Genomic DNA, 16,272 nt, shown 5'->3' on the forward strand with positions numbered 1-16,272 from the left:
CTTCATGTGCTGCGCTTATCACAACCATTAAGAGTAACAGATATAGATACTCTTAAAACTAAGGCTTACAGAGTTTATTGAAGTGCCGGAGTTTCTGGAAGTCGCTCTGAAGACCTTATAATGGAAAGCGAACGCTATGATTTTGTGTCCAACTAATTTGAAATTGTAGGCTGTAGGCCGCACAACCCGTAAGATTTATAGATACCCAAGATACCAGATCTTGTCAGCGTATTTTTTAATGATATAATTCTTCCAATTATATCACATCACAAACCATTTCAACTTGTCTATCTTACAAAATTAGATAGATATATATATATATATAGACAAAAATAACAGCTTACTTTGAGAAATAACATCACTATATTGGAAAGTTGGCTTCCATTGACTTTTTTGTACAACCTGACCAGCAGGTAAATGTTCTCTAGAGTTTGGGTTACGCGGAATGTTATGGCTTTATAGATAATAAAGTCTATTTAAATCCCTTTACTCTCATACTGGTGAAGGGCAGTAAAGGGAAGCACATTCATGACCCCAAATAGATTGTTACATGGACCCCAGAAGGTGTCCACCCCCCCCCAAATAAAAAATAAAAGACAGGTGATATGAAGGTTTCCTTACTAAATATGTTCTAGATTTGCATTGCAGTTACCTTGGCAGTCAAGGAAAATGTTACAGGCTGGCACTGCCTGCTTTTACACAGGACACCGACCACAGTTACTGTGAACAATGGAAGATTAGACCACACTCAACACAAATGTAAGTGCTTTTACTCCCTACAAAGCAAAGTGTTGGGTGAGGTCACAAGCAGCATTAAGTAAAAATTCATTTAAAGCTTCAAGGAAGGTGCTTAACCCAACATCATCCCCCAGACACTACATTACCATCAGGTTTGGAGCTAAACCCTGATTCTACCCACTCTGGTCCCCAGAGCTTACCATTTGTGGGAGAAAGGACATCATCCCTGCCCCATTTAACACAGAAATACTGCGGAAATCCAAACTACATTTCAAACTTAAAACACATAGGTTAACAACAGCTCAACTATCATAAAAACAACAAAAGAGTGTGTGACCATTTGTCAGTGGTTTGTAAGATTTGGCTTTTCAGTTTCTACTTCTGTTCAATTTCTAGACCACTGGATGCAGCATATATGCTCCTTAACAGTTTGGGCTATAAAAAAGCACCATCAATTTAAAAAAAAATTAATGTATGTATATATATATATATATATATATATATATATATATATATATATATATATACTTAAAAAACAAACAAAACAGTAACATGACCTTCTGCCATTTGGATTAAGTCACACAGAAAATGTATTCTGAAATCCACACATTTTACCCACTGGGTGCTGCTTAGCATCAGTAGAGAAACGGGAAATTAATTTATAGAATGGTGATTGTCTTGTTTTTTTGTAAACTTGAGCAAAATGATTATAATGGCCGTTTGTAAAGTGCATAGTTATCGTAGATCGATGGATATAAGAACACAGATTGCGTGTTCCATTTTAGAGCAAGGCTGGGAACAGCGTGATCCTTACAGCTGTCCAATGCAGAGACGATCACACATTATCCAACCTTATACTAGACTCCGACCTCATGGTGTACCTTAAGATCCACCTCCTTAACTTATGTCACTTCTACACTAAAAGTTTTTCGCTATTGTTGCAGAAGGTCTGAAGATACTTATACAGTCAATGAGGGATCCCAAAATCATCTCAACCTGAACTCTGGCTATCAAGAAGGGGATACAGACTCTAAAAAAGCAAGCATGTGACGGACAAGATGTTACAGTTACATGAGTAAGATTGTCTCGTAACAATTCATGCTAATCTCCAAATGCCTGAAAATCTGCTAATCATCCAGATTTAATCAAATCTACAGAACTTCCTTCCTTGAAGCAGCCATTGAATTTTACATTTTCAACTAAACGATACCTCCCGGGTGATTGAAACCATTTATTGTATGCAAGACAGACATAGAACTATATTGGCCACAGCCATTAATGCGAAGCCAGATCATTTGAAATAGCCAAGAAAGTGGTCAATAAATGAAGTGGCTCATGGAAAATCACTTATGTACCAGAATAGTAGGCCATCCTGACACGTACATGTAGCACTCAATGAAAGAAACCCATCTTCCCTGATTATATATGCCAGTTTATTAAAGAAGCTGATCTTTGCTGCCAGAGCCCTCAAGATACTGCACAGCCCCGGGAGAAAAGACATGAATTGTGTACACACCACAAGGTGTTAATGAGCAGAAAACCATGAACAGGTTAACGCGTGTCTGTGATGTAAAGGAAGCTATCCCCCCCATTTACTCCACAGTTAATGCTGCAGATTAAAGTGGTTACAGCCCATATATGTAAAAGAGTTTTAAGTTATATTAGATATTTTTTAAAGGTTTTGAGCTTTCTTTAATGAATGTCGACAGCTGGGTGAAAATTTCTGCATGGCTGGATCTGTCATCATTGCAGAGCCTTCGGTTAGAAGCCAAACCTTAAATTCAGAGAAGTAATACTCTCAGAATGTCGTCTCTGCCCCCTGCTGGCTGCTAACAGCACCTTCAACCATATCAAACTAACAAATGCCCCATCTTGGCCAAATATACACCCAGACAATAACCTTATTTCTCCAAATAAAGTGATGTCATAAGTCACATCCATAACAATGTCAATCAGTGGTACTTAATAAGTAATCTGTCTGATCCATGGCACACTTATGGAGTTCTTTTCACCAACTCCTTGCTTCTAAGAAATGTAGCCAAGAAGCTGACAAGTATCTGTCAAGTATAAAGTCAAACATTAATATGGTGGGAAATCATAGCTCTCCCCAGCTAGATGTTTTCTCACTAGGATGGTCCTGATGTGTTGAAAGAATACTATGGTGCATTCACAGACCAAGCCGAAATGCAAATCTAAATGTACCCCGTGTTTTGGTGTTGGGATGCATCCTTAATCTTCTCCTCGGTCCATTCGGTAAACAAAAGGATGCCAGGACCTGGAGATTAGAGGTTTTATGGAAAGTATGACCACAAAGGAAAGATGTGGCAATGGGAATTTGCTGTTGGCTGGATAATCGCAGTATTCGTGATGAGTTTCCTATATGAGGAGGGAACGATCCTGACTGTGGATTCAGCATGTACAGTAATCAGTGTGTCTAAAACAAACCCTTTCACCATCAAACATCAGAATACAGCAGTTCTCTCCAAAACGGTGGTCAATGACCATGCAAATCAGCACAGCTGGCACACTGCGGACCGGACTCGCTCCGATCAATGTCCTTGTTGAGGTTGCTGGTACCAATGGAGAGTTCGGAAGATCAGCAGAATATCTCTTCTTCCGGAGTAGCTCCTTCCACAGTATGCGTATCTGAAAAGAGCCAGACATGGAAACTTAACACAGGGTAACAACACACGACTTTGCGCGCATACTTACAGCGGACTCAGCAAAGTGTGTGGAGGTTAAAATCCTTTCAAGGCATTTATATTTCAATCCACACATTTAACAAATCCACTTTGCATTTGCTACCCCAAATAGGTAGATGAAATCTAAAAATCATGTTTTCATAGTATTGCAGTGTTTTATTTGAAGCAATACGGTAGTAACCAGTTTTAATTCAACCCAAGAAAATGACATATTTCTGAATAGCAGCATATCTGTGTGTTTCATGCAACTGCTCTCATACCATCTTCCAGAGATAGAAGAAAGAAAATAAAATGTTCTTTCTTCTGTCTTCAAGTTTGGAATTTCTATCAGAGATTATTCCACATATTCTTTTGTTGTTGTTTGAAGGGGAAGGGGATTTGAGTCAAAAGTTATTCAAGTGAATTTTATCAGAACCACCCATGCAGCAAACAATCTTACGAAATTAAATTAGAATAAATGGCACTAAGCATATGAAACTTACTAAACTACCAAGCTTCCTAACCAAACACTCATTTTTAGTTAGTTTTTTTTTACCCCTGTATAAAAGTCCCTACTAACCTATAATAAATCTGATTAAAATATTCATTTCGTAAAAACATGTAACAATAGTGTTGCCCGTTGGCTGTGTTACGCTATACTGTCCTCCTGTCCTCTCCAGCTATATTTTTCTTTGTCTATTGCTAGGCAGCCAGCATCAGCCACCCTGCTGATGATCGCGGTGGAAGCACAGCAAAAAAAACCCTGTGTTTGAATTGCATATTCCATAATATGGATGTTATGCATTCTGTACGCTGCTTGGGACAGTAGGACAAAATGTTCAGGAACAGCCAGGCACCGTGTAGCCACCATTTCCATATCCGCCTGTATCATACAGATGATTTGCAGAACAAGAGCGCTTTAACTTAAAATGTTCAATGATCTCGTTGACATATTCATCGTTACTGTTGCATTTTTCTGGTCTGTTACTCCCTTCTACACATAGCAATTTCCTTGAAAGATCTCTGCTTCTTACATGAAGCCCGCGTGTCTCCACCTAACAGTAGGGATATGATGTATCGTGTACTCACCTGTGCCTGGGGATCGGACACCTTTGCCCTTCTTCTTGTCCTTTTTCTCCTTTGGCTTTGATACCTTGTTAGTCTGGTTTGTGCTGTGCCAAGGGAAGTGGCTTTTTCCTTTCTGTTTGCTGTCAGTCCGTAACAAACTTTCCTTTTTGGGGGAAGCAGAAAGCTCAGATTCTAAATGTTCCTGTTTGGAAGAACTAGAACTGTGCCATTTGCAGTCTGTGCCAGCAGTAAGTGAGGGCATCTTGCTGAGTTTATCTTGTTGACATGAAACCTGAAAAAGAATAGCGATCAGTGAAAGGTCAGAATTGCCGATTAGACCAAACAGGGCAGAGAGGTGGCTGGCAGGTCTGTATATTTCTTACATGTTGCCTCACAAGTAAAATGGATCTGAGCGGTGGGCTTTTCCCTAGTTCAGCACCAACCATAAATATTTAAGTCATATGTGCAGTATTAATGTAGAAAGTCATTAGAATTCTTACATTAATGGGAAACATATAAGATACATATATATTTCAAGTCAAAGCTTTTTAACAGCTGCCTTTAATACAAGTGGCTTGGTTTAGTGAGCGGTAACCAGATGATAGCCAATTCTCTTCTATCCGGTTGATATAGAGTGTCTATGGTGGTTATGTTTTTTGCATATGAGTTCTATAATCTAGAACATTAAATTTACAAGAATTGACTAATGTTCCAGTAAAATATGGTTTAGTAGATGAAAATGTTGACTAGAGATTAACCGGATGATTTTATGATATTGATCAAGATGTATACATACAAACAGCCAACCAATCTTCATTACCGTCTACATTAAAATACTAATTCTTCCCACGAGAAGATCCTCACTGTCTAGACACACAATACAAAGGATCCCCAGCAGAGAACACAGTTATTGCCGAGCACTAACATCTTCTTTTACCTGACTGTGTTCTGTCCTCCTGTTCTTTTCTGATACATTTTCCATATCTTTCTTCATCTGTTCTCTTTCTTTTTCCAGTTGTTTTTGGGCTGTTCTTAAACGTTCTAGATCTCGCTGATATTCATCTTTCTTGTTCTGAAGCTCGGCCCTTTCTTGCTCCACCTCTAGAACGCCTTTCCGTGCCAATTCCTCTCGCTCTGCCAGTCGAGCTTCCCGCTCCGCCAGCTCCTTCTCTCGAGCTTCCCACTGACGTTCCTTTTTACGCTTTTCCTCTAAGTGCTGCGCCTGTTGCTTCTGAAGGTTCGCAAGCTCCTGTCGCTGTTTTTCTAAGCTTCTCTGCTTTTCTTGCTCAATCAGCGAGTTTGGTCTCGAAGAAGTCCTTGTGAGAGCTCGCTCATTGAGGTGCAGCTTCTGATCCTCTATGTAGGTGTCCTGCTGTAACACCACAGCCTGGAGAAAATTCAAGAGCACGGTGTGGTTAAAACGCCTGTTTTCATTTTTCCACCAAATACCCATTACAGCCAAGCTTTAATATATTCACAGATACTCATAAACATTGTCCTCTCCTAACCCAGATTTACAAAGGGTCAATCTCTCCAGCATGTCAACTACTGAACTAGCGAACACCTAACTTCCTCAGGAAACTCTTGTCAAAGGCTCGGTATGATATTATCGTTAAGAATACACGTGAGAATACACTGTTACAGTGTACATTATACTGTTCCTGTTATTATTTTCCCAAGTCTGCCTCTTGTTCATAAAAGCGAAAAGCGGGTAACTTATGTTCTTTACAAACCGGGTGGTGCGTCTGGAGGCAATCATCATAAATATGTGTTTGTTGAGAGAGAAAAAAGTGTGAACAGAAGCAAGCAAGACATGGTGTTCGCACCCTACATTTTTCTGATAAAATGGAGTTTTTATACTGTGCAGACACATCCCAAGTTCATATTTTTGAATTAACCAAAGGAACAAAAACTTACCTGCAAAGTGCTCAGAAATTTATGGAGATTGGTAACAGACTGGAGAACTTGCTGCAGTTAAATGAGAAATAAGATAGAGTATTAGTGAACGTTGCTTATGAATGTCATCTTATTGTAAAAGAGTATATGGTATATTGCTTCTGTTGCTATTAGGGCTGGCCTCATCATTTCAGGGGCTCTAGGGAAAGAAGCATTCGAGGGCCCATTTGGGGCGAGGAAAGCTCCAACTTCCCCCTCACGCGTGTGACATGTGTGACGGGTCTCCCTGACCACGAGAATGAGGGAGAGAGAGGAAAGGGGTGGCCCTGCAGGTACCTTCTAAGGGAGAGGATGATATTTGTCCTGTTTACTTCAGGCTGAATTACACTGATCCTGTTAGATCTCACTAGGACTGCCCACATCAGCTAAAAAGCTCATTATTATCCATTAATAAAGTGTTCATTATTATTTATTCAAAATGCGAACAATTCCTTACCTCACTGTTTCTTTTAAACATCAAATTGGCATTTGTCCCCTGTAGCGAGAAATAAGAATGCAGAAATGGTCATATTCAAGGGAATCGTTTTCATTCTCACAAAGCACTGGCCTTCGAAGAGTCTAAGAAAGTTGCTAAATGCAATATACCATAAAAAGCTATAATAAAATAGCAGCAGGGGCCAAAGCCGAGACGCTATATACATTTAACTATAAATTATAACTAATTGTATAGGTAGATGTTCCCTTTACTAAAGCAGAGCTGGAGACAAATTGCAGGGAATTAATACTTTTGCCCAAACCGCTAAATTTAGCATTTCCATTGATATTGGGGACTGTACGATATTTTAAAAAGTGATTTTGTACATTAGTTCCACAAGCAGCCACCCCCCATCCCCGGCACTGTGTTGGGTAGGGGAATAAAGCAAGGTTTTTCAATGAAATGTTGCATTCATCTCACCAAAATAGAGCTTCATTGATGCTTCATTGAGCAGAGGAGATAGAAACTCCTGCTTAATGTCTCTAATGTATTTTATGAAGCTACACAACTAGAAAACACCAAAATAGGTCACCTTTTTCAGAACGCTGTCCGATTCGGTTCTACGGAGATCCTGAGTATCCTCTCCTTCCTCTTTTTCGCCAACTAAAAGGGAAATATGAATATGGGATTTATTTATATGTCAGTACCCTTAATGCACCCAAATCCACAAGTAAATAAGATTTTTAAAAGAAAGCATTAAATTCCCAAACGTCAACAAGAAAACAGAGAAAGGTGATTGCTTGTGTTCGGGACGGTGTAACCGGAAAGCTCCTGGTACGTACGTGGCAATGCAATGGAAACCTACCTTTTGAAACGTTCAGCTGATGACTATCAAACCCCCCAAATGTTTCGGCTCTTCGGGGAAGGGAAACAGGGCCCACTCCAGGTTCCAGCTCCGTGGGGCTGGTAGCCGGCTGGCCCACGCTGCTCCACAGATTCTTGTTCACTAGGCCCTGAAGCGTCTCAACTGCAAAGTAAAAACATGACTGTGATTAGATAAATTGCACCGATCTTATGAAACTTGTTTTCAGTAATGTTTTTAACTAGTTGTGCAGTTAATCTACGAAAGAGAATAAATGTTACCAGTTGGCAAACAATCCATTGATTAAAAGGCAGTATTATGATGTTCTAATGCAGAACATACTAACCTTAAACAAGGTCAGTGGAATTGTTTAGGATTTTACGTTTAAACCTTCGTCTCATGGAAGCTGAGGTCAGTGGCAGCCTGTGGCAGTGCCAGCATTATCCAATCAATTGCCTGTCTCTAAGTTCCAAAAACCTTACAAAGGCTGCCTGAACCAATCAACAACAAACTGAACAAGGGAACAGATAATTGGGAATAATCATTTGGATATTGAGAATGGAAATTAAGACCCATTTCGCCATAGTATACACTCAGTGGATTTTGTATTCCACAGACATTGCTTATTTTAATCTTGAAACAAAGTCGCGTGATCCGCTTCACCAACCTGTGATATTGTCACTTAACACTTACGCATCCTTACAGGAAGGCATTTTACCAAACAATACACCACAAACGTCCACAATGCCCAGGCTTCTCATGACGTGAGCAAGCATACAGAAGATTACCATGGGTTTAGTTAAATGTTCTGCATGATCTCCAAATGAGTTTAAAAAATACATTATTATGAAGTAAGGACCATTACAGCCCTTTTGAAAGTATTTGTATTATAAAGTAACATGTCCTATGTTTTTACATTCAGTATATGGAAAGGTCTATGAAGGACACAGAGACAGCATTAAGGGTCCGATCCGTACCTTCTTTCATTGCACTTTTCATTACCGGCTCTCCTCTGGGGCTGTCCTCTGTGTCTGCTCTGAACAACATTCGACCAGATGCGGTGGGAGAGCTCTCTTCATTGCCACAGCAGTCAGTCAAACTTTGAAAAATCTTCTCTTTTTCTTTCAATAATGTTATAATTTGCTGATCTTTCTGCTGAAGTTGCTCTACATTTGGGAGAATAAATAAAAAACATTCATATTATTTGCAGGACATCCAGATCACTGTTGCTACCTCCTGATGATTGAAGAATTATTGGGTCTGGGTTTCAAAAGAGTATATTATCATACATTGCAAATCTAACTTTCAGCCTCTGTAATGTAATGAAAAAGCCCTAAAGAATGGTGCCACGATGCATGGCGTTCCAGTGCTATAATGTGCCTACATGGTACTGTTAGTAATACCAAAAATGCTAACTGTGCTGTCTACATACTTTGAATTTAAAAAGGTACATGTGGTTTATGTTTTGTGACCCTGTTATCACTAAGAAGCAATCCCTTATAAGAATATACAAACAGAACGCAGCTTATAGAATGGCTAACCTTTTAGCTCTCTTGCTTTAGTGTCCAATATTCTTCTTTCTTCTTCTGACTCACTTGGTACACCCTCATCTTCATCCTTGTTCCTAAACAGACAAATAAGTTGAGGAACATGGTAGTAAATGTCAACATTTGATACCAGGGCAGGACTCTGCTGAAACATTGGTCCATACATTGTGTTTATGGTATCCTGGATAGTTTGAATCCAGCTGTTCCTTTCCTCCTTCGAACTTGCATGAACTTCCACCATCTCTGGGTCCTTCACTCCCATAGTTATTAAGAACAAGCCTTTCTCTTCATGCGCCACCTCCCTCACAATCAACTTCTTCAAAGAAATGACAGTTGATTTCTGATCCTAGGAAAGACCAGACATGAGAAATAAAGCCATAAACAACAATATTCTGTCAGACAGATGTTTTTCACTTCCATTAGAATACAAATAGAAACTCAAAATTATTTTCCAGTGGTCTTTATTTTGTTCTGTAATATAAGATTTTGTTTGTGTACACTTGGACATTTTACCTGGATGAAGGCATTAAGACAGTACTGGAATTATAATTTATTCTATATGCCTGAAAGAGTAATAAAGTGTTTCACTCCATGCCATGCTTTATCACTTCTGAAGCTATTGTATAAATCTATTAAGTAACCTAATAACAATAGAGTCTGTATCAATGTAATAAGTGGTGAGGCTCCATGACCTTGAGTGCTATCAAACATTGCTGGAGTTCCTTTCGCTTACCAGTGATGCAAATACATATTTCTGATCCTTTTCTTGGAGGAAGACTAGAATGTCCGACAGCAGAACCGCCAAGACCTCTGTATGACAAAAAAAAATAAGGTTGCAAAATTAAACGAATCCCCATTTCTTGCCCTGCTTATCTGCCATATTTTGGGTTGAAATGTTGCCATTTCCGTAACCTCATACAGTTCCCTCTGAATAGCTTTTCTGTAGAAAGTCAGTTCGTATTCAATCCTGGCTCAAATTTGAAAGGCACATGTTCTGCATTAGGTAAATGTTCCAGTTTGCTATTAAAAACCGCAGGTGAAATTAATGGCTACAGTAATTTGGTTCCTAAGCTAAAACGCCTTCTCTGAAACCGTCATACTCTGCGGTTCTGGGCTGCTTGGCAAGCTAAAAGATTTTTTTTTTTTTTTTTAAACATCCATCTCTGCCAAAGGGACAATTTTAATGTCGGTGGAAAACCAGGTTACCAAGTAAAGCTGGCGATGATGGAACAGAGAAAAACAAGCGCTTCTCCAGTAGGGTGGAGACTGGGAGAACTGGTTGTTCTTGGCATTGATGTTCTTGCGGGTGAGGATGACTAACTACCTAGTGCATCATCCCGAAGACACCATAAACATAGAGACAAACTGCCTGGAAGACGGCTCTCTCTTAACTCAGACTAAATTAAATCACTGACAGCGGCCACTCCGCTCTTCAGACTATAACGTTTTATAACTGTACACACATTTTCATCAGAACTAGGCCTCAGAGAAAAGCGTGCAAGAAAAATACTCCTTTTCCTAAGACCCCGAGGCATTCACGGAGAACAGGATTTGTGTTTTGCCTTTCTATTATCACTTACAGCTTTTGTTAAACATATTCTTAAAATAACGACAACTATTAGCAGTACATGTATTATACAACCCATAGTCGGTTTTGGAAAAGGCAGGGTCTTACTGAAATTGAAAGTGTATAATATATAATGTTTGACAATGACCTTATTTTAATGTCCTGATCTACCAATAGTGTATACCAATACAAAAAATAGTGTATACCAATACAAAACAAAATGAAAGATATGGCAAAGAGCAACAATATTCCCTTTACATAAACACATCAAGCCTCACCTTTCAGCCGACCCGTGGTGGACTTCAGAAAGACTGAACCGTCTCGAACGAGTTTCCGTCGCTTCAGATCCTCCTTAGCAAACATCTGGCCGCTCTTCATCCTCTGAATGGACTTACTGTCTGTCTTGCTGTAGATTTCATGGAGACGCATCTTCTTCTCATAATTGCTGACTTTGCTATTCACCGCGGTTATAACATCCTTTACCAAATTTAGAGACTGGGCTACATCTTGATGCTCCGCTTCATTTTCTGTAACAGAACAAACCAGGTGATTTAAGTTTTTTGGTCATACAGGTGAAGGAGAATGTATTTACCGTCAATTGAAAAATGCATTCTCTCTAGCTTTCTGAGAGTCAGGGTGTCTTAGTGGGGGGGGGGGAATGTAAAATAGACAAAGATTTAAAGAAATAAAAATAAATTAACTTTATGAACATCAATTCATTTTTCTATTATACATTAAGGTCTTTCAGTGTTTCTTGAAAGGGGACTGCAAGGAATTTTAGATTAAACTACACATTCTCCAGGTATTCTCTCTAGGTATAGTTGTAGATATTGCGTGGCCGACACTTACCCTTAGTATACTGCAAGATTCTTTGCAAAAGAACAGGATACTTTGTGATCCTTTGGGTAACCAGTAAAATACATTCTGGGATTCCCAGTCTTCGCACCACGGCACTGCTCATCTTTTTCTAAAATAACACAGACGTTTGTCAAAAGCCAGCTGAGTGATGTTTTAAGGAAAGCGTATGTAAGGTTACGTTTAGGGCTGAAACAACTAATCGATAAAATCGATAATAATCGATTATGAAAATCGTTGTCAACGAATTTCATCATCGATTAATCGGATCGATTTTTATCGATTATAAAAAGAGGTTTTTTTCAGAGCAAATGCTCTGAAAAACTCCTCTCTTTATATAATCCGACCTCAAACAGAGATCGGATTATAACACCGGAATCCAGATCCCCCGCAACGCTGCAGGGGACCTGGATTCTCCTCACTGTCGGCCGGTCTCTCACTTCCGTCTCTCTCCCCCCTCCCATAGACCCCTCTGACTCCTCCCCCCTCCCATACGTCACTCTGCCTCTCTACCCGGCACCGTTACTGAAGGCACTTTCCCTGCAGCTTCATAGAAGCCTCAGTGTAAGTGAAGGTGAGTAACGGAGTCTGTCTGTGCGATGCAGACCCCCACCGGCTAACAGAGAATCATCCTCTCTGATGGCCGGTGAGGGTCTGCATCGCACAGACAGACTCCGTTACTGCCCTTCACTTACACTGTGGCTTCTATGAAGCTGCAATGAAAGTGCCTTCAGTAACGGAGCCGGGTAGAGAGGCAGAGCGGTGTATGGGAGGGGGGAGGAGTCAGAGGGGTGTATGGGAGCCACCCTCCAATACACCACTCTGGCTCCTCCCCCTCTCATACGCCACTCTGCCTCTCTACCCGGCTCCCTGGTGTCTTGTCAGAAACGGAGGTTCACAGGAGGCAGAGTGGAGTATGGGAGGGGGGAGGAGGCAAAGTGATGTATGGGAGGGGGAGGAGCCAACGTGATGTATGGGAGGAGGCAGAGTGGAGTATGGGAGGAGCCAGAGTGATGTATGGGGGGGAGGAGGCAGAGTGGTATATGGGAGGGGGAGGAGGCAAAGTGATGTATGGGAGGGGAGGAGCCAGAGTGGTGTATGGGCGGGGGAGGAGCCAGAGTGGCGTATGGGGGGGGAGGAGCCAGAGTGGTGTATGGGAGGGGAGGAGCCAGAGTGGTGTATGGGAGGGGGAGGAGCCAGAGTGGTGTATGGGTGAGTTATAGTGGTGTATGGGGGGTATTATGAATTTTTAGGGCATATAGGGGGTATAAGGCATATGGATATTAGGCATATCAGGGGGCATAAACATATCTGGGGGTAAAAGGTATATCAGGGGGCTCAGTGGCATATAGGGGGTATAAGACATCGATATTAGGCATATCAGGGGGGCATAAAACAAATCTGGGGGTAAAAGGTATATCAGGGGGCTCAGTTGCATATCACTGGCATATAAGGAGTATAAGGCATATCAGGGGCACAGTGGCATATCAGGGGGCACAGTGGAATCTGGCATATTAGAGGTATAAGGCATATATGGGGCAGAGTGGCAAGCTGGGGGTCAGATGTGCATAACTGGGGGCAGTTTGGTAAATAAAAAAATTTAAACAAGGCTTTTTTCTCAGTTTTTATTAAATATGAAAAATAGTTAACATATGAATTAATATTTACTAATAACTTTGTATTAAAACCTAGTTTGAGAAGCACTGTGTTTGGGTTCTTGTAGCTTTTATTATTATGTCAGTAAAATAAGAAGGTGAATAGAGAGAGAGAGGCCATTGCAATAAAGAGATGAAAGTGTAAATTGTACGTTTTTTATTGCAATTTTTCTTCAATTTAAAATAATGTATTTTTTTATCCGATTAATCGATTAATCGAAAAAATAATCGGCCAACTAATCGATTATTAAAATAATTGTTAGTTGCAGCCCTAGTTACGTTATCGTCAGGTACCTTTATGAAGGCCTGAAACCTCTTCTCCTTGGACAGGAGATCCTTGAAGTGATTAACGGCCTCGTTGTGGTGGCCGCAGAATTTGCCATACGTTTTCTTCATCCGCTCTGCGTTTTCTCCGGAAAACTAAGTAAACAGTAATAACTTATTAAAAAGGAATAAAATTCACAAGGATCTTCAATTTCATGGGACAGGTTTGTGCTCCAACAACAATAAATGCATAGGAAGGTCATCAGAACCCTCTCTATGCATCTCTTTGATCTCGTTCCTGCCCCCTGCTATTTGTGTTGAAGAAGATGAGCTTTGCCACACATACTAACCCCAGTGCTGTCTCGTCTAAAGAGACAGAAAGCAGTCCCACCACGTTCACTGGAAGTGCTTTCCACGGCCCCTCTCACTGACAGTCACTGGCAGGATAGCATTCCCATTGAAATGAGTGGGATTGCTTTCTGCTCGTGCAGGTTGGGGGTCTCTTTAGGTTCACTGTAACTCTTGCAAGAGCCTGAGCTGCTGATGAATAGAGGGAATGGATCCTTCTACGTGTTTGTATGCAAAACCTCTGCCAATTAGAAACTAACGCTCACCTATCATATGCATTAAAGGTGTATATGATGCCTGAAGTGTACATTTAATCATTATGTTCAGGCCTCCCCTTTAATTTGCGGAATACTCATAGTTTTGTTCCGACATGCTCATTACTGGCTTAGGCTGTGTTTTTTATGTGACTCACATTAACTTATATCAGCTAAAGAGCGAGTAATATGTGCCAGACCCAGAGCTAGCGATCAGTATCATTTGCGCAGCACGTCTCGCACTAATCCTACATGAGGAAAAATCGACGACTGGTAGAACACATATAATCATCAGGCCGACAACGTGACACGTATGTTATTGGTGGCAAAGAACCACTTGTTCCACCTAGTCTGCCAATCCCGCATCTGGCTCAGGCCAGCAGCCCAGTTGTGTGTTTGGCTTTCTTAATTTTACGTCCCCCTATTTCTGTTCTGCATGGCTTTACTGTACTATCTTGGTCTGTCCGGGGTGATATTCAACGCTACCCTTTCTAATAGGCATCTATGTGATTTACGGCCAGTTATGTGGACAACGGACATTTAATCTTTATTAGAAAAAGGACTGTAAAAGGAGTTGGAACCATAATTCCTGCTTCAGTGATTCTTATCAGTGATTAAAATTATCGCAATACTTAAGCACAGAAAAAGCAAATGAAAATGTCATTTATTAATCTATATTAGCTATCTATTAGGGCATGATCTGTAACACTTAAAACCTGACAGTTTAAGGTAAGAAATGAGGCTACGCGGCTCCTGTTGGAGTGCCTTTGGCTGGTTGAGGGTGATAGGATTCGGTGGCCGCAGCTAAAAGCTCCATGACCCTGATTTTCACCCAAACGCTTGGAGATTACCACAGAAAAATATGGCAAATAACGATGTGTTCAGTATCCCAATGAGAAATTATGGTAAAGCAGGCAGACCAATTCGGCAGGCTTGCCCAAGGTCATATACCATTTTTACATTCCAGCTTGCTTCATTTCTTTTCATCAGGTAAAATTCTAGGGATGACTTTTCCTGTTTTCCCCAGCAGAGATCACCGTGTTTACCTGATTGACGAGAATGTCCCCGATTTGCTTGATGACAAAGTTCTTGTCACTTTTGTCAGCCATAGATTCCTTCTTCCTCTCGAGGATCTGCTGAAAGAACTGACTGTGGATGTTCAGCAAGTCATCCAAACAGGGAAAGATCTTTTCCAAGACACTTTGCTCAAGCTGCAGCTCCGTCACCATGCCACGGCTGTACACGTCACTCATGATTTTCAACGTCCTGACGTGGTGCATTTCAGTCTGCATTAGCTCTGTGTTTCAAAGGGATTGGAGAAGACAACTATTGGTACACAATGGAAGTAACCGCATGATTGAAGTGGTGTTAAATATCATTAAATTACATTTTCTTATTGTCTGAAGCTTCATTAGCTGATCAAAAGAGCCCCACTGCTTTTGGTGATTCTTTGGATAAGTTGGTACATGAATATGTCGTCTCAAGCTAGTATTATCAGTTGTGGCAGCAACATTTCATATATATCTTGAACTTATGTAATAAGTTCTTCTAATATAAAGATAAATACTATCAACAATTTGACAATTTTTTTAACAATTAGTACCAAATACAAATGTAAGCCTGGTAACAAAAAGATGTGCGTTACTGGGAACTTAAGTGGGTCCCATAAGAGTGTTTTACTTAAGCTGGACAACCGGAACTGTGCTTGGCTTAGAGAATCTCATTGCTTAGCATTAGCAAGCAATCTTAAAATACTAATACATCGTAGGAGGTCTTGTCAGGTAATAGAAAAGTCTTACCATAGATGACATCTTGACGCTTCACTACATCCTTCTTCAACTGTCGAAGAAATTTGCTATCCACCACCTGGCTCCAGGACTCTGCTTCTAGCTGCCTCGAGTCCATCTCGAATTCACCCATGAGTTGTCCCTCATTCAAATCCATCCCTGTCAGCACAGAAGATCATGGTTAGGCTCTGTCAGTTCAGGTGGCCCTTAGTGTCACATGACCCACAAAATGAGTTTGAAGAAAGGAACTAATTTGTTATTTTTCTAACCTTAGC

General features: G+C 40.6%; 1 protein-coding gene across 5 annotated transcripts in view; it reads right to left on the bottom strand.

Moving 5' to 3' along the window:
• Positions 1-2,859: 2,859 nt before the first annotated feature.
• AKAP13 (A-kinase anchoring protein 13) overlaps positions 2,860-16,272 on the bottom strand; it is a 58,058-nt gene continuing 44,645 nt past the window's right edge. For all 5 annotated transcript variants that reach the window (XM_053465430.1, XM_053465432.1, XM_053465431.1 and 2 more), the window contains 16 exons: positions 16,010-16,156; positions 15,257-15,507; positions 13,639-13,764; positions 11,684-11,801; positions 11,113-11,361; positions 10,001-10,077; positions 9,432-9,613; positions 9,262-9,344; positions 8,698-8,886; positions 7,724-7,885; positions 7,451-7,521; positions 6,880-6,918; positions 6,405-6,455; positions 5,425-5,874; positions 4,509-4,779; positions 2,860-3,384 (listed from right to left, as the gene is read on the bottom strand). In XM_053465430.1, the coding sequence (XP_053321405.1) occupies positions 3,335-3,384; positions 4,509-4,779; positions 5,425-5,874; positions 6,405-6,455; positions 6,880-6,918; positions 7,451-7,521; positions 7,724-7,885; positions 8,698-8,886; positions 9,262-9,344; positions 9,432-9,613; positions 10,001-10,077; positions 11,113-11,361; positions 11,684-11,801; positions 13,639-13,764; positions 15,257-15,507; positions 16,010-16,156 (2,516 nt within the window). In that variant the 3' untranslated portion in view covers positions 2,860-3,334. The remainder of the gene's footprint in view (positions 3,385-4,508; positions 4,780-5,424; positions 5,875-6,404; positions 6,456-6,879; positions 6,919-7,450; positions 7,522-7,723; positions 7,886-8,697; positions 8,887-9,261; positions 9,345-9,431; positions 9,614-10,000; positions 10,078-11,112; positions 11,362-11,683; positions 11,802-13,638; positions 13,765-15,256; positions 15,508-16,009; positions 16,157-16,272) is intronic.

Source organism: Spea bombifrons, chromosome 4 (assembly GCF_027358695.1).
Source record: "Spea bombifrons isolate aSpeBom1 chromosome 4, aSpeBom1.2.pri, whole genome shotgun sequence".
Taxonomy (NCBI): Eukaryota; Metazoa; Chordata; class Amphibia; order Anura; family Pelobatidae; genus Spea; species Spea bombifrons.